The sequence below is a fragment of the Corylus avellana genome, chromosome ca3 (genome assembly GCF_901000735.1).
Source record: "Corylus avellana chromosome ca3, CavTom2PMs-1.0".
NCBI lineage: Eukaryota > Viridiplantae > Streptophyta > Magnoliopsida > Fagales > Betulaceae > Corylus > Corylus avellana.
The window spans coordinates 9,406,654-9,420,490 of NC_081543.1; the positions used below are offsets into that span (position 1 = coordinate 9,406,654).

The 13,837-nt window shown below is 35.8% G+C and overlaps 2 protein-coding genes across 3 annotated transcripts in view; both read right to left on the reverse strand.

The window, feature by feature from the left end:
- LOC132174042 (G-type lectin S-receptor-like serine/threonine-protein kinase RKS1) overlaps positions 1-1,010 on the reverse strand; it is a 1,762-nt gene extending 752 nt beyond the window's left edge. Inside the window, exon 1 of the mRNA XM_059585755.1 lies at positions 44-1,010. Coding sequence (XP_059441738.1) covers positions 44-1,010 — 967 coding nt within the window. The remainder of the gene's footprint in view (positions 1-43) is intronic.
- A 5,217-nt stretch (positions 1,011-6,227) lies between these two features.
- LOC132173877 (G-type lectin S-receptor-like serine/threonine-protein kinase RKS1) lies at positions 6,228-11,830 on the reverse strand. 2 transcript variants are annotated; one of them, XM_059585543.1, is made up of 7 exons: positions 10,463-11,830; positions 9,527-9,655; positions 8,931-9,127; positions 7,333-7,543; positions 6,962-7,199; positions 6,712-6,862; positions 6,228-6,630 (listed from the first exon to the last, which is right to left on the reverse strand). In XM_059585543.1, the coding sequence occupies exons 1-7, from the start codon at positions 11,736-11,738 to the stop codon at positions 6,316-6,318; spliced, it is 2,517 nt and encodes an 838-aa protein (XP_059441526.1). In that variant the 5' UTR covers positions 11,739-11,830; the 3' UTR covers positions 6,228-6,315. The 2 variants fall into 2 exon arrangements, with proteins under 2 accessions (XP_059441526.1, XP_059441527.1); XM_059585544.1 differs by lacking the exon at positions 6,712-6,862 and having other exon boundaries at positions 6,547-6,630.
- Positions 11,831-13,837: the final 2,007 nt, after the last annotated feature.

The following is a 13,837-nucleotide window of genomic DNA, read 5'->3' on the forward strand; positions in this document are numbered from 1 at the left end:
CTCCTCACACACCCGCCCGACCCGTCTCTCAAGTACCAATTACGGGTCGAATTGGGTTCAAACCCAGGTAAGCATGTGCACTGGAACTTGTCTGGATTGTACGGGTCGCAATAACTATTTGGACCGCACTCTTTGTACATATCGCACGGCTCTTTCGGATCAGACCAAACCACGAACCATCTTGCCTCAACCCACGTGGATCGATCAACGGTTCCTGATTCATTCAACACCAGTCTAGTAAAAACTCCAGGGTCAGTTACATTATACATAAGCGTGACCTCATCTTGATTATTCACGTAACTGCCTTTGATAATAGGATTATGATTCATTTCAGGTAGACCGTTAAATCTTTCGCCAGTCCAAGGTCCGGCCCGCCACCATGGAGTTGCGCCCTTATTTAACAAAAATTGTGGGTACCCAATTGGGTCAATCCCCAATGAGAAGCTTCCGGTTCCCGGGTCATCTTCGGACTTCCAAGATGTTAGGTATCGGCTGAGCCCGGTCCGCCGGTCCAGCCCAAGTTTCATCAACGGAAGCATAGTATTGCTGGGATAGTCGAAGCTCTGCCATGTAACCCTTTGGCTGTCTCGTAGAACCAAAACAAGATTCCCAGAATCTAAGAGCTGAGCCAAAGAATTGTTTGTGGTTGAGATTGAAGCGTTTGTAGACCAGATTGGGGTGCTTCGGTTTTGGCTGTTAAGGACGAGGTTTCCATGGCCGTTGATGGAGAGGACTCCGGAGGTGTCATTGAGAGGGATGTCTCTGTTTGCCACCCACACAACGGTTTGTCGAGGAACTTTGTTATACCATATTCCGACGTAGCGGCGGCCAGAGTTTCCTGGGCTGAAAAACCCAAGTGCGAAGGTTTTTCCTTTCGAAACCAGGATGTCACCGTCTTTAACGGGCTGGTTTGGGGAAATGTCGGAAATGGTGTCAAGGGAAATGCAAAATCGGAAAACAAGTAGAGAGAGAAGCAACGATGTATTCAATAACTCTTTAGCCGGATTCATGGTGATTTTTCCGATGAAGATTATAGGTTGACCAACAAGATTGCTGTGTGTCAGTGGGATTGGGCTAAGATTAACGATCAAACTGAACTTGAATAGGAGTAATATTTGACAGGACTAAAAAGATTCAGGAGTGCTAAAGTCTGGGAAGTAGGTGAGATATTTAATAAGTAGGTCCACAATGGAGGAAATAGAAACCACCATGAGAATGGTTTTGTGTGATTTTGTGAAAGAAGGTGTTGCCGTGTGTCAGTTAGTCAGTGACTCAGTGTGTGGGTGAAAGTAATTTGTCATTATCATCTTTCTTTCATGAATTGCTTAGGGAAAAAAAAAATAATAATAAATTTGTTGAGATAGTAGCCGGGAAATAGTCTTTAAAATTATTTTTACTTTTTAGTCTTTAATTGATAATAAAACTCACAAGAATATTATTGCTTTGAAAAAAGAATAAAGACAATTTAATTATAAAGTTATAAACAAGAATATTGCTTTAATTATTTGTTTTTATTGGTTTGCCGGTCTGTGTGTTTTCAAGAAATTCTTCAAGATAACTAATTCACTAAAAGGTACTCATTTTTCTTAGACACTTCTAGTCATTTAATTGTGTTTAGTTTATTTCGCAAGTAGTTTAAATTATTATGTATTTGTGATGTTGTTAGATGAAGATTTTTAATAGTTTCTTTGATTTTTTTTTTTTCTTTGTTGGGTAATTTGATGAGTTTGATTTGCTTCGTGATACATATATTATGGTATAATTTATTTTTTGATTGTATTTATCATATTATAATAAAAATATAATACATAAAGAGAACAAAAAAAAAAATTATCATTATGTTTTATTATTTTTTTGCGCCCCTAGTAACTCCAATTCCTAAATCCACCACTGCTCTCTTGCCTATTTTAATTGGAAAAGATGAGCAGCTGAATGACATAGTCCAATATGCATGTAATTTTAGGCACATGTTAGTTTAATAGAATGGTTTGAAAGAAATTTTTTAGTGCACGTAATTTTGGACACATCAGTTTAATGGAATGGTTGGAGGAAAACAAAGCATACACAACTATATAGCTTATTTTTGTCAGTGCAGTTTGCATTTTATTATTTGAAGTTTGAACAATGAATGATATACCGTTAGGCTCTTCGTATTACCTACCAATTCAAATACACTCTACATCAAATTATATACCATTTCTCTATATTATTATTATTATTAAAATAAAATAAAATAAAAATCCACAGTTTCCTTGCAAAACCATTACGTTTGCAGTCCCATCTTTTCACAAAGCTATGCTTTTAAATCTATGAAGAATATTCATTAATCATCTCAAGAAGACGAAATAAGATTACTAGGCTTCACCTCTAAACCTATGTATAGAATTAGCCAAAACACACACACACACACACACACAAAATAAAAAAAAATAAAAAAAAGAGAAAAGGAGAAGAGAATCTCTTGCTTTTTGTTATTTTCTTTTCATTTCTTTCCCCCACATTTCGCAGTCTCTCTCCCAATTCTCAGGTGGCAGCAATACGAGACAAGGAAGAATGCAGCTGTCCCAATTCCTTGCTGGCATTGAAATTTATGCTAAAGAAGAATACATAACACACAAAGAAAACCTTGTTGCTGGGCATTATTTATAGTAGAATGCGGCCAATCAAAATAGGAAATACAATACGAATGAAATCAGAAATTTAATACAAAATATTACAGAAGAATGAAATAAACTTGTATATGAAACAATGTATAAATAACCGAGTGATCTCAACATAATCAGATTCTGATATCACAAACTAATAAGCTAAGTATCTAACAAGCTACATATATATGCAGAATCCTTTAACTATATGAATGCCAATAGTATAACCAGATTTGTCCTTGCGTATTCATCACATGTTTCCACAATCAGAGTAGCTTTCACCAAGAGATGGTGATGCCCCCCACAGCCCCCCCGCCCCAAAAAAAAAAAAAAAAAAATCCAAATCAAGTACGAGGCAACGGCTCTCTGAGCCCGAGAAGTTCACTGATGAAACTTGTAATTGAAGGGGGCCACCAATAGGATGATGATCCTTTGAGTATCACATTAGTTGATGCTTTCTCCCCAAATTGAGACACAATTTGCTCTCTCTCGTTACTTTGAGTATCACCGAAGTTGCATAGAAGATGTTTGATAAGTTTCTCTCCTACACATTTCCTTTCTCGTACATAAAAAAAAAGGCAAATAATGTTTGTATTAGGCAGACCTGAAGCTTTGGTCTCCCCCCCTCCCCCTTGTAAATTGAGTTACTTTTGTCTTGATTCAAACTGTAAGAAAGATGAGAATTATGAGCCGAGTAAATAATGACAATACCTTTGGAAGATTGCATCCATAAAATTGAAGGGAGGGCTTTTAGCACTGTGAAGTACCTTCAAAAACTTGTCACTTGCACTCGTAGTGGAGCATGGAACAGGAACAGATGTCCCAAAAACTTTATCATCAGTAAGGGCATATTCCCTGAAACTTGCACAGTCATGAGCTTCGAGTTGCAATATAATTGGAAAAAGAGCTGTTCCTAGTGATGATAAACTATAGCATACGTTTAGATTTATGCTTACACATGCAACTTATGAGTCACCAAAGCAGAAACTTGTGAGTTTCTTTCAAGACATCACCACTATAGGCGAGGGAAAAGAAGCAACACTATCTGGCGCAGAAGTATATTTTGTTTTCAACCTCTACTTTCTATTGACCTAATCTAGGAGGCAACTAGGGCCAAACTCTTCTACAATCTGAAAGATGTTTCCAGTAATTTAACAGTCACAGCAACACAAAACTGGGGCCTTATATTATTAAAACATACGGCATTATTAGTATCTGGAGTTGAAGAGTGAGCTAGTGGTGGAAGATAGAGATACTAGAAGAGGTGGTGGAAAGTGAAGAAGAAAGTCGATGAAGCCTGAGAAAAGAGGCATGAAGTCTTTCAATCTAGTGAAGAATCAAGAAAAGAATACAAAATAAAACCATACGAGGCAATCTAGTTATACTGCATGAATCCTGAACGTTACAAGAAATGAACTTGTCCTTGCTTGTCTTAAACCTTGAGGTCTGCAGAGATTCTGAGTGATAATAATATGAGTCATACGAGATCTCATATCATGCCTCTCTTGGCACAATGAGAATGGTTTTTCAAGAATCTACTTCAACGGTTAAATGCATGATCGTATGTTTAAGGATGGAGTAATGCCACGTCTTAGATAGTGCGAAAGAGAAAGTGCTGGAGTTATAATGTGTGTAGCATTACTCTTGAGGTTAATAATGTTTCCATACATATCTTTTTCTGTCTTGTGAATTTTACATCTTTTAAGACAATTTGGCATATTCTCGAGGGTAGCTCAATATGTTAGACTCTACCTTTCATGAAGAAGTTGTTTTTAAAAAATTATGATTTTAAATATTAATTTATAATTTTAAAGGTCAAAATGCGATTTTGTTAAACATTTAATTACATTTTCAAACATACACATTTTTAAATCGCTATTTTTAAAATTGTAAACCCAATTGTACCATAAAAATAAGAGTGACTTAATAGCCTTTAGTACAAATTTCTTTACAAAATGGCATGATAGTTTATGTATCCTTAATCAGTTCATTAATTATGAATTGCTACGTCAATTTGTATGAAAATTATAGTAAAAGACATGTACAATCTCAAATATTTTTCAAAAATCAATCATATGCATGAGGGTTAAATAATATGTTTTATATATTCGATTACTTGTAAGATCCTTTAATTCAGTAATCAATACCGCTTTAGCAAGAAACATGGTTTTCCTAATGAAGATTAGATATATAAGTCCTGGCTAATCATATGAGGTTGCGGAAAGCATTGAAATCTAGGTGGTGGTCCAAATCTCCTTAAAGAGGAATATTTGAAATGTGACAAATGTCAATGCAAGCAACTATGTAAATGAAACTAATTAAGAAGTCTTTAAGGGTAGTTTAGTCAGTTGAAAACCATACCTTATGAAACAGATGTTATTAGTTTGAATCTCCTTTTTACTTTTCTTTATCTTGATGGACATGTAAAAAAAAAAAAATTACTAAGAAAAAGAAGTACTTTATTTTATTACATACACTGGCATGGGATATGATTGTGGAAAAACCAGAAAGTTGCTTCTTAGTTGTCTAGAATTGATTAATTGGTGACCCAGGAGCAGTTTTAGCCACAAATTGGAGCTAGATATTAATTGCTTTGTATATGATATGATGTAATGATGCATCAATTTCTTGCTTTGTATATGATATGATGTAATGATGCATCAATTTCGGCTGGTGTGGAACTTGAGAGGTCACTCAATCTTCCCTATGGATCAAGGCTTGTGGGCCGAAGGTTAAAGGGGCCCGATGGCCCATGGGCCTAGAAGGCACTTGGTCGCCTTCTAGAAAGTCGATGGTATTACCCATCACCAGTTGCTGATGCTATAAGTATGAGTTTCTTTGGACTTGATCATAGTGATTTAATGGTGCAATTCAATTTGGACTAATTTACATTAACAAAAAAAAAAAAGAAAAAAAAAAGCTGAAATGTGTTGTGGTGAGAACAAAAACTTGCAAATAACTAACTTTTCTATAAATCCTAACTTTTATTAAGAATATAATTATGGGGAATGAGGGAAAAATTCTCTCAAGAATGTTTCATATTGAATAACACCGATTGGGAGGTCACACCATCCTAATTGGGAGGCCATGCCGTCTATAAAGCTGTGGGCAATCTGGTCTACATTTAGGGGTGAAACCCGAATATTAATAATTAGGTGGGCAAAACTAAAGCAAAAACTTTTAAAGGGGTAAAAATAAAATTTTAGAGGATTTATTTGAGAAGAACTTATAATTATTGAAGAGATTTTTAAAATTATGGGGTCAATAGGGTTGTAATTCTCTCCTGGTCTACATCACCACCCAATTTCCATATCCTTTAATTTTCTTCCTGAAAAAATACCCATATCCTTTTCATGACGATGCATTTGTATCCTCATTTGTATAGGGGATAAAACTATTTAAGTACATGGGATGGTATTAATGAGTGTGAATCATTTTTATTGTTTCTACATTTACTAAAAATAAAACTTATGGTGTCTGAAAATAAATTCTAAGCTTTTAAGGAAACTAAATAGTTGACTCGTTATCGACTACTTATGTCGGTCATTAAACCAACAAAAGAAATAAGGTTGACCTGAAGGATAAAACTCAGAAGTATCATGTTACTTAACATTCATAGTTTTACAGACCAACTTTTACAAATGTAGAGATCAAATAGTTGTACACAAGTTTAACGACCTTCAGGCATGGTGGTGGTCAACTCATTTAAGGAAGTAGGTGGTCCTTTAGAGCTTGAGGAATCCAGACCAGAATTATTGGTTTTGTAACTTCTGTTGATAAATGCTGGCTTGTTAGGAGATGGAACAGTTCCTTCATTTCTAAGCATGAAGACAATTTCAAGCATGGTTGGCCGATCTGTGGCTTGTTCTTGCACACATAAGAGCCCAATTTGAATGCATCTCAGAACTTCATGAGTGGGATATTCCTGACCCAATGATGGATCGACTACGTCCAAGGCTTTGCCATCCATCCATAGGTCCCATACCTGCAATAAATTTAAGAGTTTTTATCTTTAGAGTAATTGCCACCTGGGGTAAAATTCAATCAAATTTAGGCTTTCGCTTACATATCCAATCAAATTTAGGGAAGGACTTCCGATGTGATAATAATTGTTTCTCTTGCCACTGATTATCTCTAGTGTCAAGACACCATAGCTAAAGACATCTGATTTTATAGAATATAACCCTTCCATTGCATACTCTGGAGACATGTATCCACTGCAATTACACCAAAAAACAAAAAATGATGGTCGTCTAAGTTTTGTTTTTAGTAGCATTGTAGGTCCATGTGTGTGTGTGTGAGAGAGAGAGACATACTATGTGCCAACAACTTTTCTTGTATTTGCTTCATCTTGATCATCACCAAACATTCTAGCCAACCCAAAATCTGAAATTTTTGGATTCATTGCCGCATCCAGTAGAACGTTACTTGCTTTTAGGTCTCTGTGGATGATTTTTAGCCTTGAATCTTGGTGAAGATATAAGACTCCTCGAGCAATTCCAGAAATAATGTCAAATCGCTTTCTCCAATCTAACAATTTCCTTTTTATTTCATCTGACCCAAAACATGAAATTAAGATTCTATCAATAATACATAGTGAAAACAATACTTACATGCCAAAAAAATAATAAAATTTTACTCACATTTATATAATTGAAAATGAGTGGTGATTGAAGAGAATGCATACCGAAGATGAAAAAGTCAAGACTTTTGTTTGGCATGTATTCATAGATCAACATTTTCTCTCCTTTGTGAATGCAACAACCAAAAAGCCTCACAAGATTCCTATGTTGGAGTTTCGCTATCAGCTTAACTTCGTTCTTAAATTCTTCAGTGCCCTGTTTTGAACTTTTTGAGAGTGTTTTCACCGCTATTTCCTGTCCATTCGCTAGTTGACCCTGCAATTATAATGGGAACTTACACCAATTAATTAACATATATTATCTTCTTTTTTTTTTTTTTTTTTTAACATTGCTATGCATGTATGATGTAGCCATGCATGTAAACCACCATGTGAATCCCTCCATCAAATATTGCTCTAGGTGCATGTTAAAGCATTATTTAAATTCAGGTAGTGGCTCGTTCGAACCTAACTTTAGACGAGACTTCAACGGAGTGCTTCTATAAAATCCTTGTTCAAACCTACCAAACACTTGTTTGAACCGGCTTCCAAACAAGTAACTCATTCAAACGTAACTTCAAATGAGAAACACTCTCCAGGGTTTTAATCTTCTCTTTAGATCTCGTTTTGACCCAATAAACTTCATTTGAATTAGCTTTTTAACGCCACCAAGCATGCTTACATCCCATGTTAGAAACTCGAGATATGATTTTTTTTTTATAAGGCTGGTTTGATTGAAAACCGCCCTACTTGAAATGATGATTCAACAAATTTCTTTGAAAAACGTCTGCTTTAATTGTGGTTCAAGCATTGAAATTTGTGGGTCTGAACGTCTGCAACAAGAAATCCTTCGTGGGTCTGAACAAAAAAATTGTCATAATTAAAACTTTAGGATTCATTGTCAACACATATATATATATCCATCCTTCGTGGGTCTGAACAAGAAATCCTTTTTGTAAAAAATTCATTGTCATTGAGCATTTGTCTCTTTGGCTCAGTTTTCTTTGTTCCTCATTGGAGCTTCGTCACTCTTTGACTCTGTTTTCTTCTGGTTCTTCTCTTTGCTCGTTAAAATCGTCTCTAATCAGTTTTGCCTTTTAATTCTCGAATTCAAAAGAGGGGAAAATCATTTTTCTTATAAATTTTTTAGACGTTCAAGCACCCGTTGATCACTTTCTTCAAACGGGTGCTTGTCACATTCCGTAGACATTACGAGGACGAGTTTAATAGAGGCATGCTACACAATCATCTTTCAACTATCTCTTTTTGCAAATCCAATAAATTAATAACTATATTTGTGAACTTATTATGTGGGTCACACACAAATTAAATAGTAAATTCATCAATTCACTATATGAAGATGATCGAAAGAATAAATTTTTATTATTTCTTAATCGAATATGAGAATTTTTTTAAACCGACATAGCTCTTGCCACGTCAACGTGTAAGCCTCAATCCCTTTGTAATTCTATGTGTACCCATAAATATCTCATATATCTTACAAATCTAATGATTGATTTTTTATTTTTCTTTTCTTTTTTAAATGTATGAAAAAAAAAAGAAAAAGATGGGATAGATGCTCTACCATTTCTCAACTTGTACTGAAATAGCAATAGTAATATTGGTTAATATTTACATTTAATGTGTACGTGCAAGAAACTAACCTTATAGACCGGGCCAAAACCACCTTGTCCAAGCCTATTAGACAGGGAGAAATCGTCCGTGGCAACAACTATGGTGCTCAGATCGAAATATTGCACATCTGGTTTTCTTCTAGTTTCATCAAGCTTCGCAAAATCTCGAAGAAATGATTGTGCGCCATTTGTATCGTCATTAAACAATGCGACTTGTCTTCTGCTCCCTGTCCAATCATGCAAGCACATCGTTACAAAAGATTGTTTTTGCAATTATGAATTCCAACTCAAAAAGAAATGCATTAAAAGAAAATAATGAAATAGAGGAGCAGAACAAGCTGCAGAATTCAACCTTATAATTTTCCATTTTATCATTGGTAGGATGAAATGAGTTGGGTTTATAGCTCTTCTGGTAATTGATTGATTATGGCAGTAAAAATTCCGACTTTCTTTCTTGCCTCCTCGGTTACCAAACTAATTATTTTTTAATATCTGATTATTGGTTTACAACATAAAGTCACCTTGACAGCATTCATTAATTACCAGGCTTAGAAATAAAGAAATAGATGAATAGAAAAAAGAAATACAAACTGGTTCAAATAAAATAGTGAAAATAGTTTACTTACCTCTTTTGTTCTTCATTACCAGCCAATATCCAATGGAGACCAAAAGAAGCAACATTACAGCAACAGAAACTATAAGAACTGCCAATATCTTCTTGCTCCTAATAAGGCCTTTTTTCTTTGAATTTTGAGCTAAAATGAAAAGAAAATAAAAGAAAAGAAAGAAACTGTTAAAATATTATTAAATTATTACATTTTTTTTTTATTGATTTAAGTTTTTTAAGATAAATGGTGATTTAACATGCTATCAAAACAATTGTTTTGAATACAAAAGAGTTTGAACTCACAGATAAGGAGAGTGTTCAATATTAATTAAATATTTAAATTTACATATATTTTTTTTATTCCTATAAATTTTTAGCATAAATGGTAATTTAACATAAACATTATTTGTATTGGCATCATAAATCGAAGAGGGTAATTGAACATAACGGGTAAATATTGATGAAAATTGCAAGAAAAAAGGGAGTGGAAGAAAGGAATATGGGTTTAAGGGAATGATTGGGATATCTTATTATTAGGCTTTTCGAATTTTACATAAATTCAAACAGCCTAACAGATGAGATTGTAAGCCAAACTGTCTTGAACAAGTGAATCCTACATCTTAAATTGTTTAGAGCAAATGAACTATATAGTCCCGCTTTTTTAAATTATCCGAATTTCAATAAAATTGAGGAAATCTAATAACATGATCCTCATCCTAAGGGGAATGCATGAAACTGTCTTCATTATATCAAAGATCAGATGCGGCATGTGTGACAAATAAGGACATAAAAAAATAAGGAATACATCAATACAAGTTTAGAAAATCATACAAAAATCCACTTGTTGCTGGTGGGTTAGAATTCAAGTAAGATAAAATATATAATAGACATTCAGATAACATTTTCCGATTCAAAAAATAGTGATAAAGAAAAAGTTATAAAAATGGAAAATTACCTAGCACAACTGCATCCACACGTATATATAATTCTTGTCCTGCATTGGAGAAGATTCTAGTGTCCACCAAATCCCCGTGCCATGCCAAGCACCCAATCCCTCCCCTTCTCACGTCTGCCCTGGTGTAAGCCGTACAAGAACAATTCCTCAAGCACTCCTGCCTACACTCCTCCAAACTCAGATTCATGTCCGCACGTGCTATTGAAGTATCCGGTAACTTCATACGTGCCAACTTCACAAACCCTTCTCCACTGCGGCACACGGATACTCCCTGCCTCCTCACACACCCGCCCGACCCGTCTCTCAAGTACCAATTACGGGTCGAATTGGGTTCAAACCCAGGTAAGCATGTGCACTGGAACTTGTCTGGATTGTACGGGTCGCAATAACTATTTGGACCGCACTCTTTGTACATATCGCACGGCTCTTTCGGATCAGACCAAACCACGAACCATGTTGCCTCAACCCACGTGAATCGATTAACGATTCCTGATTCATTCAACACCAGTCTAGTAAAAACTCCAGGGTCAGTTACATTATACATAAGCGTGACCTCATCTTGATTATTCACGTAACTGGCTTTGATAATAGGACTATGATTCATTTCAGGTAGACCGTTAAATCTTTCGCCAGTCCAAGGTCCGGCCCGCCACCATGGAGTTGCGCCCTTATTTAACAAAAATTGTGGGTACCCAATTGGGTCAATCCCCAATGAGAAGCTTCCGGTTCCCGGGTCATCTTCGGACTTCCAAGATGTTAGGTATCGGCTGAGCCCGGTCCGCCGGTCCAGCCCAAGTTTCATCAACGGAAGCATAGTATTGCTGGGATAGTCGAAGCTCTGCCATGTAACCCTTTGACTGTCTCGTAGAACCAAAACAAGATTCCCATAATCTAAGAGTTGAGCCATAGAATTGTTCGTGGTTGAGATTGAAGCGTTTGTAAACCAGATTGGGGTGCTTCGGTTTTGGCTGTTAAGGACGAGGTTTCCATGGCCGTTGATGGAGAGGACTCCAGAGGTGTCATTGAGAGGGTTGTCTTTGTTTGCCACCCACACAACGGTTTGTTGAGGAACTTTGTTATACCATATTCCGACGTAGCGGCGGCCAGAGTTTCCCGGGCTGAAAAACCCAAGTGCGAAGGTTTTTCCTTTCGAAACCAAGATGTCACCGTCTTTAACGGGCTGGTTTGGGGAAATGGTGTCAAGGGAAATGCAAAATCGGAAAACAAGTAGGGAGAGAAGAAACGATGTATTCAATAACTCTTTAGCCGGATTCATGGTGGTTTTTCCGATGAAGATTATAGGTTGACCAACAAGATTGCTGTGTGTCGGTGGGATTGGGCTAAGATTAACGATCAAACTGAACTTGAATAGGGGTAACATTTGACAGGACTCAAAAGATCCACGAGTACTAGTGTGGGAAGTTGGTGTAGGTGAGATATTTAATGAGTAAGGTGTACAGTGGAGGAAATAGAAACCACAATGCAGTGGCGGATATAAGTGGGAACTTGAATAGGGGTAATATTTGACTGGACTCAAAAGATTCAGAGTACTAGAGTGTAGGTGAGATATTTTTAGTAAGTAAGGTGCATAGTGGAGGAAATAGAAACCACAAGAGTCTCTTGCCTATTTTAATTGGAAAAGATGAGCAGCTGAATGACATAGTCCAATATGCATGTAATTTTAGGCACATGTATTTTTAATAGAATGGTTTGAAAGAAATTTTTTAGTGGACGTAATTTTGGACACATCAGTTTAATAGAATGGTCGGAGGAAAACAAAGCATACACAACCATATAGCTTACTTTTGTTGGTGCAGTTTGAACAATGAATGATATACCGTTAGGCTCTTCGTATTACCTACCAATTCAAATACACTCTACATCAAATTATATACCATTTCTCTATATTATTATTATTATTAAAATAAAAAATAAAAAAAAATCCACGGTTTCCTTGCAAAACCATTACGTTTGCAGTCCCATCTTTTCACAAAGCTATGCTTTTAAATCTATGAAGAATATTCATTAATCATATCAAGAAGACGAAATAAGATTACTAGGCTTCACCTCTAAACCTATCTATAGAATTAGCCAAAACACACACACACACAAAATAAAAAAAAATAAAAAAGACAAAAGGAGAAGAGAATCTCTTGCTTTTTGTTATTTTCTTTTCATTTCTTTCTCCCCACATTTCGCAGTCTCTCTCCCAATTCTCAGGTGGCAGCAATACGAGACAAGGAAGAATGCAGCTGTCCCAATTCCTTGCTGGCATTGAAATTTATGCTAAAGAAGAATACATAACACACAAAGAAAACCTTGTTGCTGGGCATTATTTATAGTAGAATGCGGCCAATCAAAATAGGAAATACAATACGAATGAAATCAGAAATTTAATACAAAATATTACAGAATAATGAAATAAACTTGTATATGAAACAATGTATAAATAACCGAGTGATCTCAACATAATCAGATTCTGATATCACAGACTAATAAGCTAAGTATCTAACAAGCTACATATATATGCAGAATCCTTTAACTATATGAATGCCAATAGTATAACCAGATTTGTCCTTGCGTATTCATCACATGTTTCCACAATCAGAGTATATATATATATATAAAGCTTTCACCAAGAGATGGTGATGCCCCACAGCACCCCCCCAAAAAAAAAAAAAAAATCCAAATCAAGTACGAGGCAACAGCTCTCTGAGCCCGAGAAGTTCACTGATGAAACTTGTAATTGAAGGGGGCCACCAATAGGATGATGATCCTTTGAGTATCACATTAGTTGATGCTTTCTCCCCAAATTGAGACACAATTTGTTCTCTCTCGTTACTTTGGACAACTCCACCATCAACTCCATGCAAACTAATGCCACAATCCTTTTCAATGCTGTTCTTTCTTGACGCCTTTCCCTCCAAGTAGGGCACAACATACTTTTTCATATCACTTCTGGAGATCCCAAGATGATTTCCTGGAACACTAACATACTTGACCCTTCCAGCTTTATCTAAGGTTTTCAAACCAATCCAATCCTCATTGTAAAGCTTTGTCTGCACAAAAAATGAGTGTCAAAAACTAGGATCCCACTTGGGCTCAGTACACAAAAGAAAATGTTCTAATACAGGTGAAGTTGTAAAGTATATTGCTAGTTGAAATGAACTTCTTTATGTTCCAAGAAGATGTCAATGATGCTTTTACTATGCTGAACTCCTGGTTTGCACTGCAGAACAATGTGCTAGCCTTGATCATGAAATATAATTTCCAAAGCTAATTGGTTTCATTGTCTGCTACACAAATTGCATCTAAAAGTTTAGACAAGCCTTAATTAATTGTCCACCTTGAGACTCAATGCAATGCCTCATCAAT

Excerpts from the sequence above, each read along its gene's own strand:
- LOC132173877 (XM_059585543.1), bottom strand. The coding sequence starts at position 11,738 with ATGAATCCGGCTAAAGAGTTATTGAATACATCGTTTCTTCTCTCCCTA. Across the intron at positions 9,128-9,526 it reads GGTAATGAAGAACAAAAGAG|GGAGCAGAAGACAAGTCGCA; the intron begins GTAAGTAAACTA and ends ATGATTGGACAG. Across the intron at positions 7,200-7,332 it reads TCTTGACTTTTTCATCTTCG|ATGAAATAAAAAGGAAATTG; the intron begins GTATGCATTCTC and ends GTTTTGGGTCAG.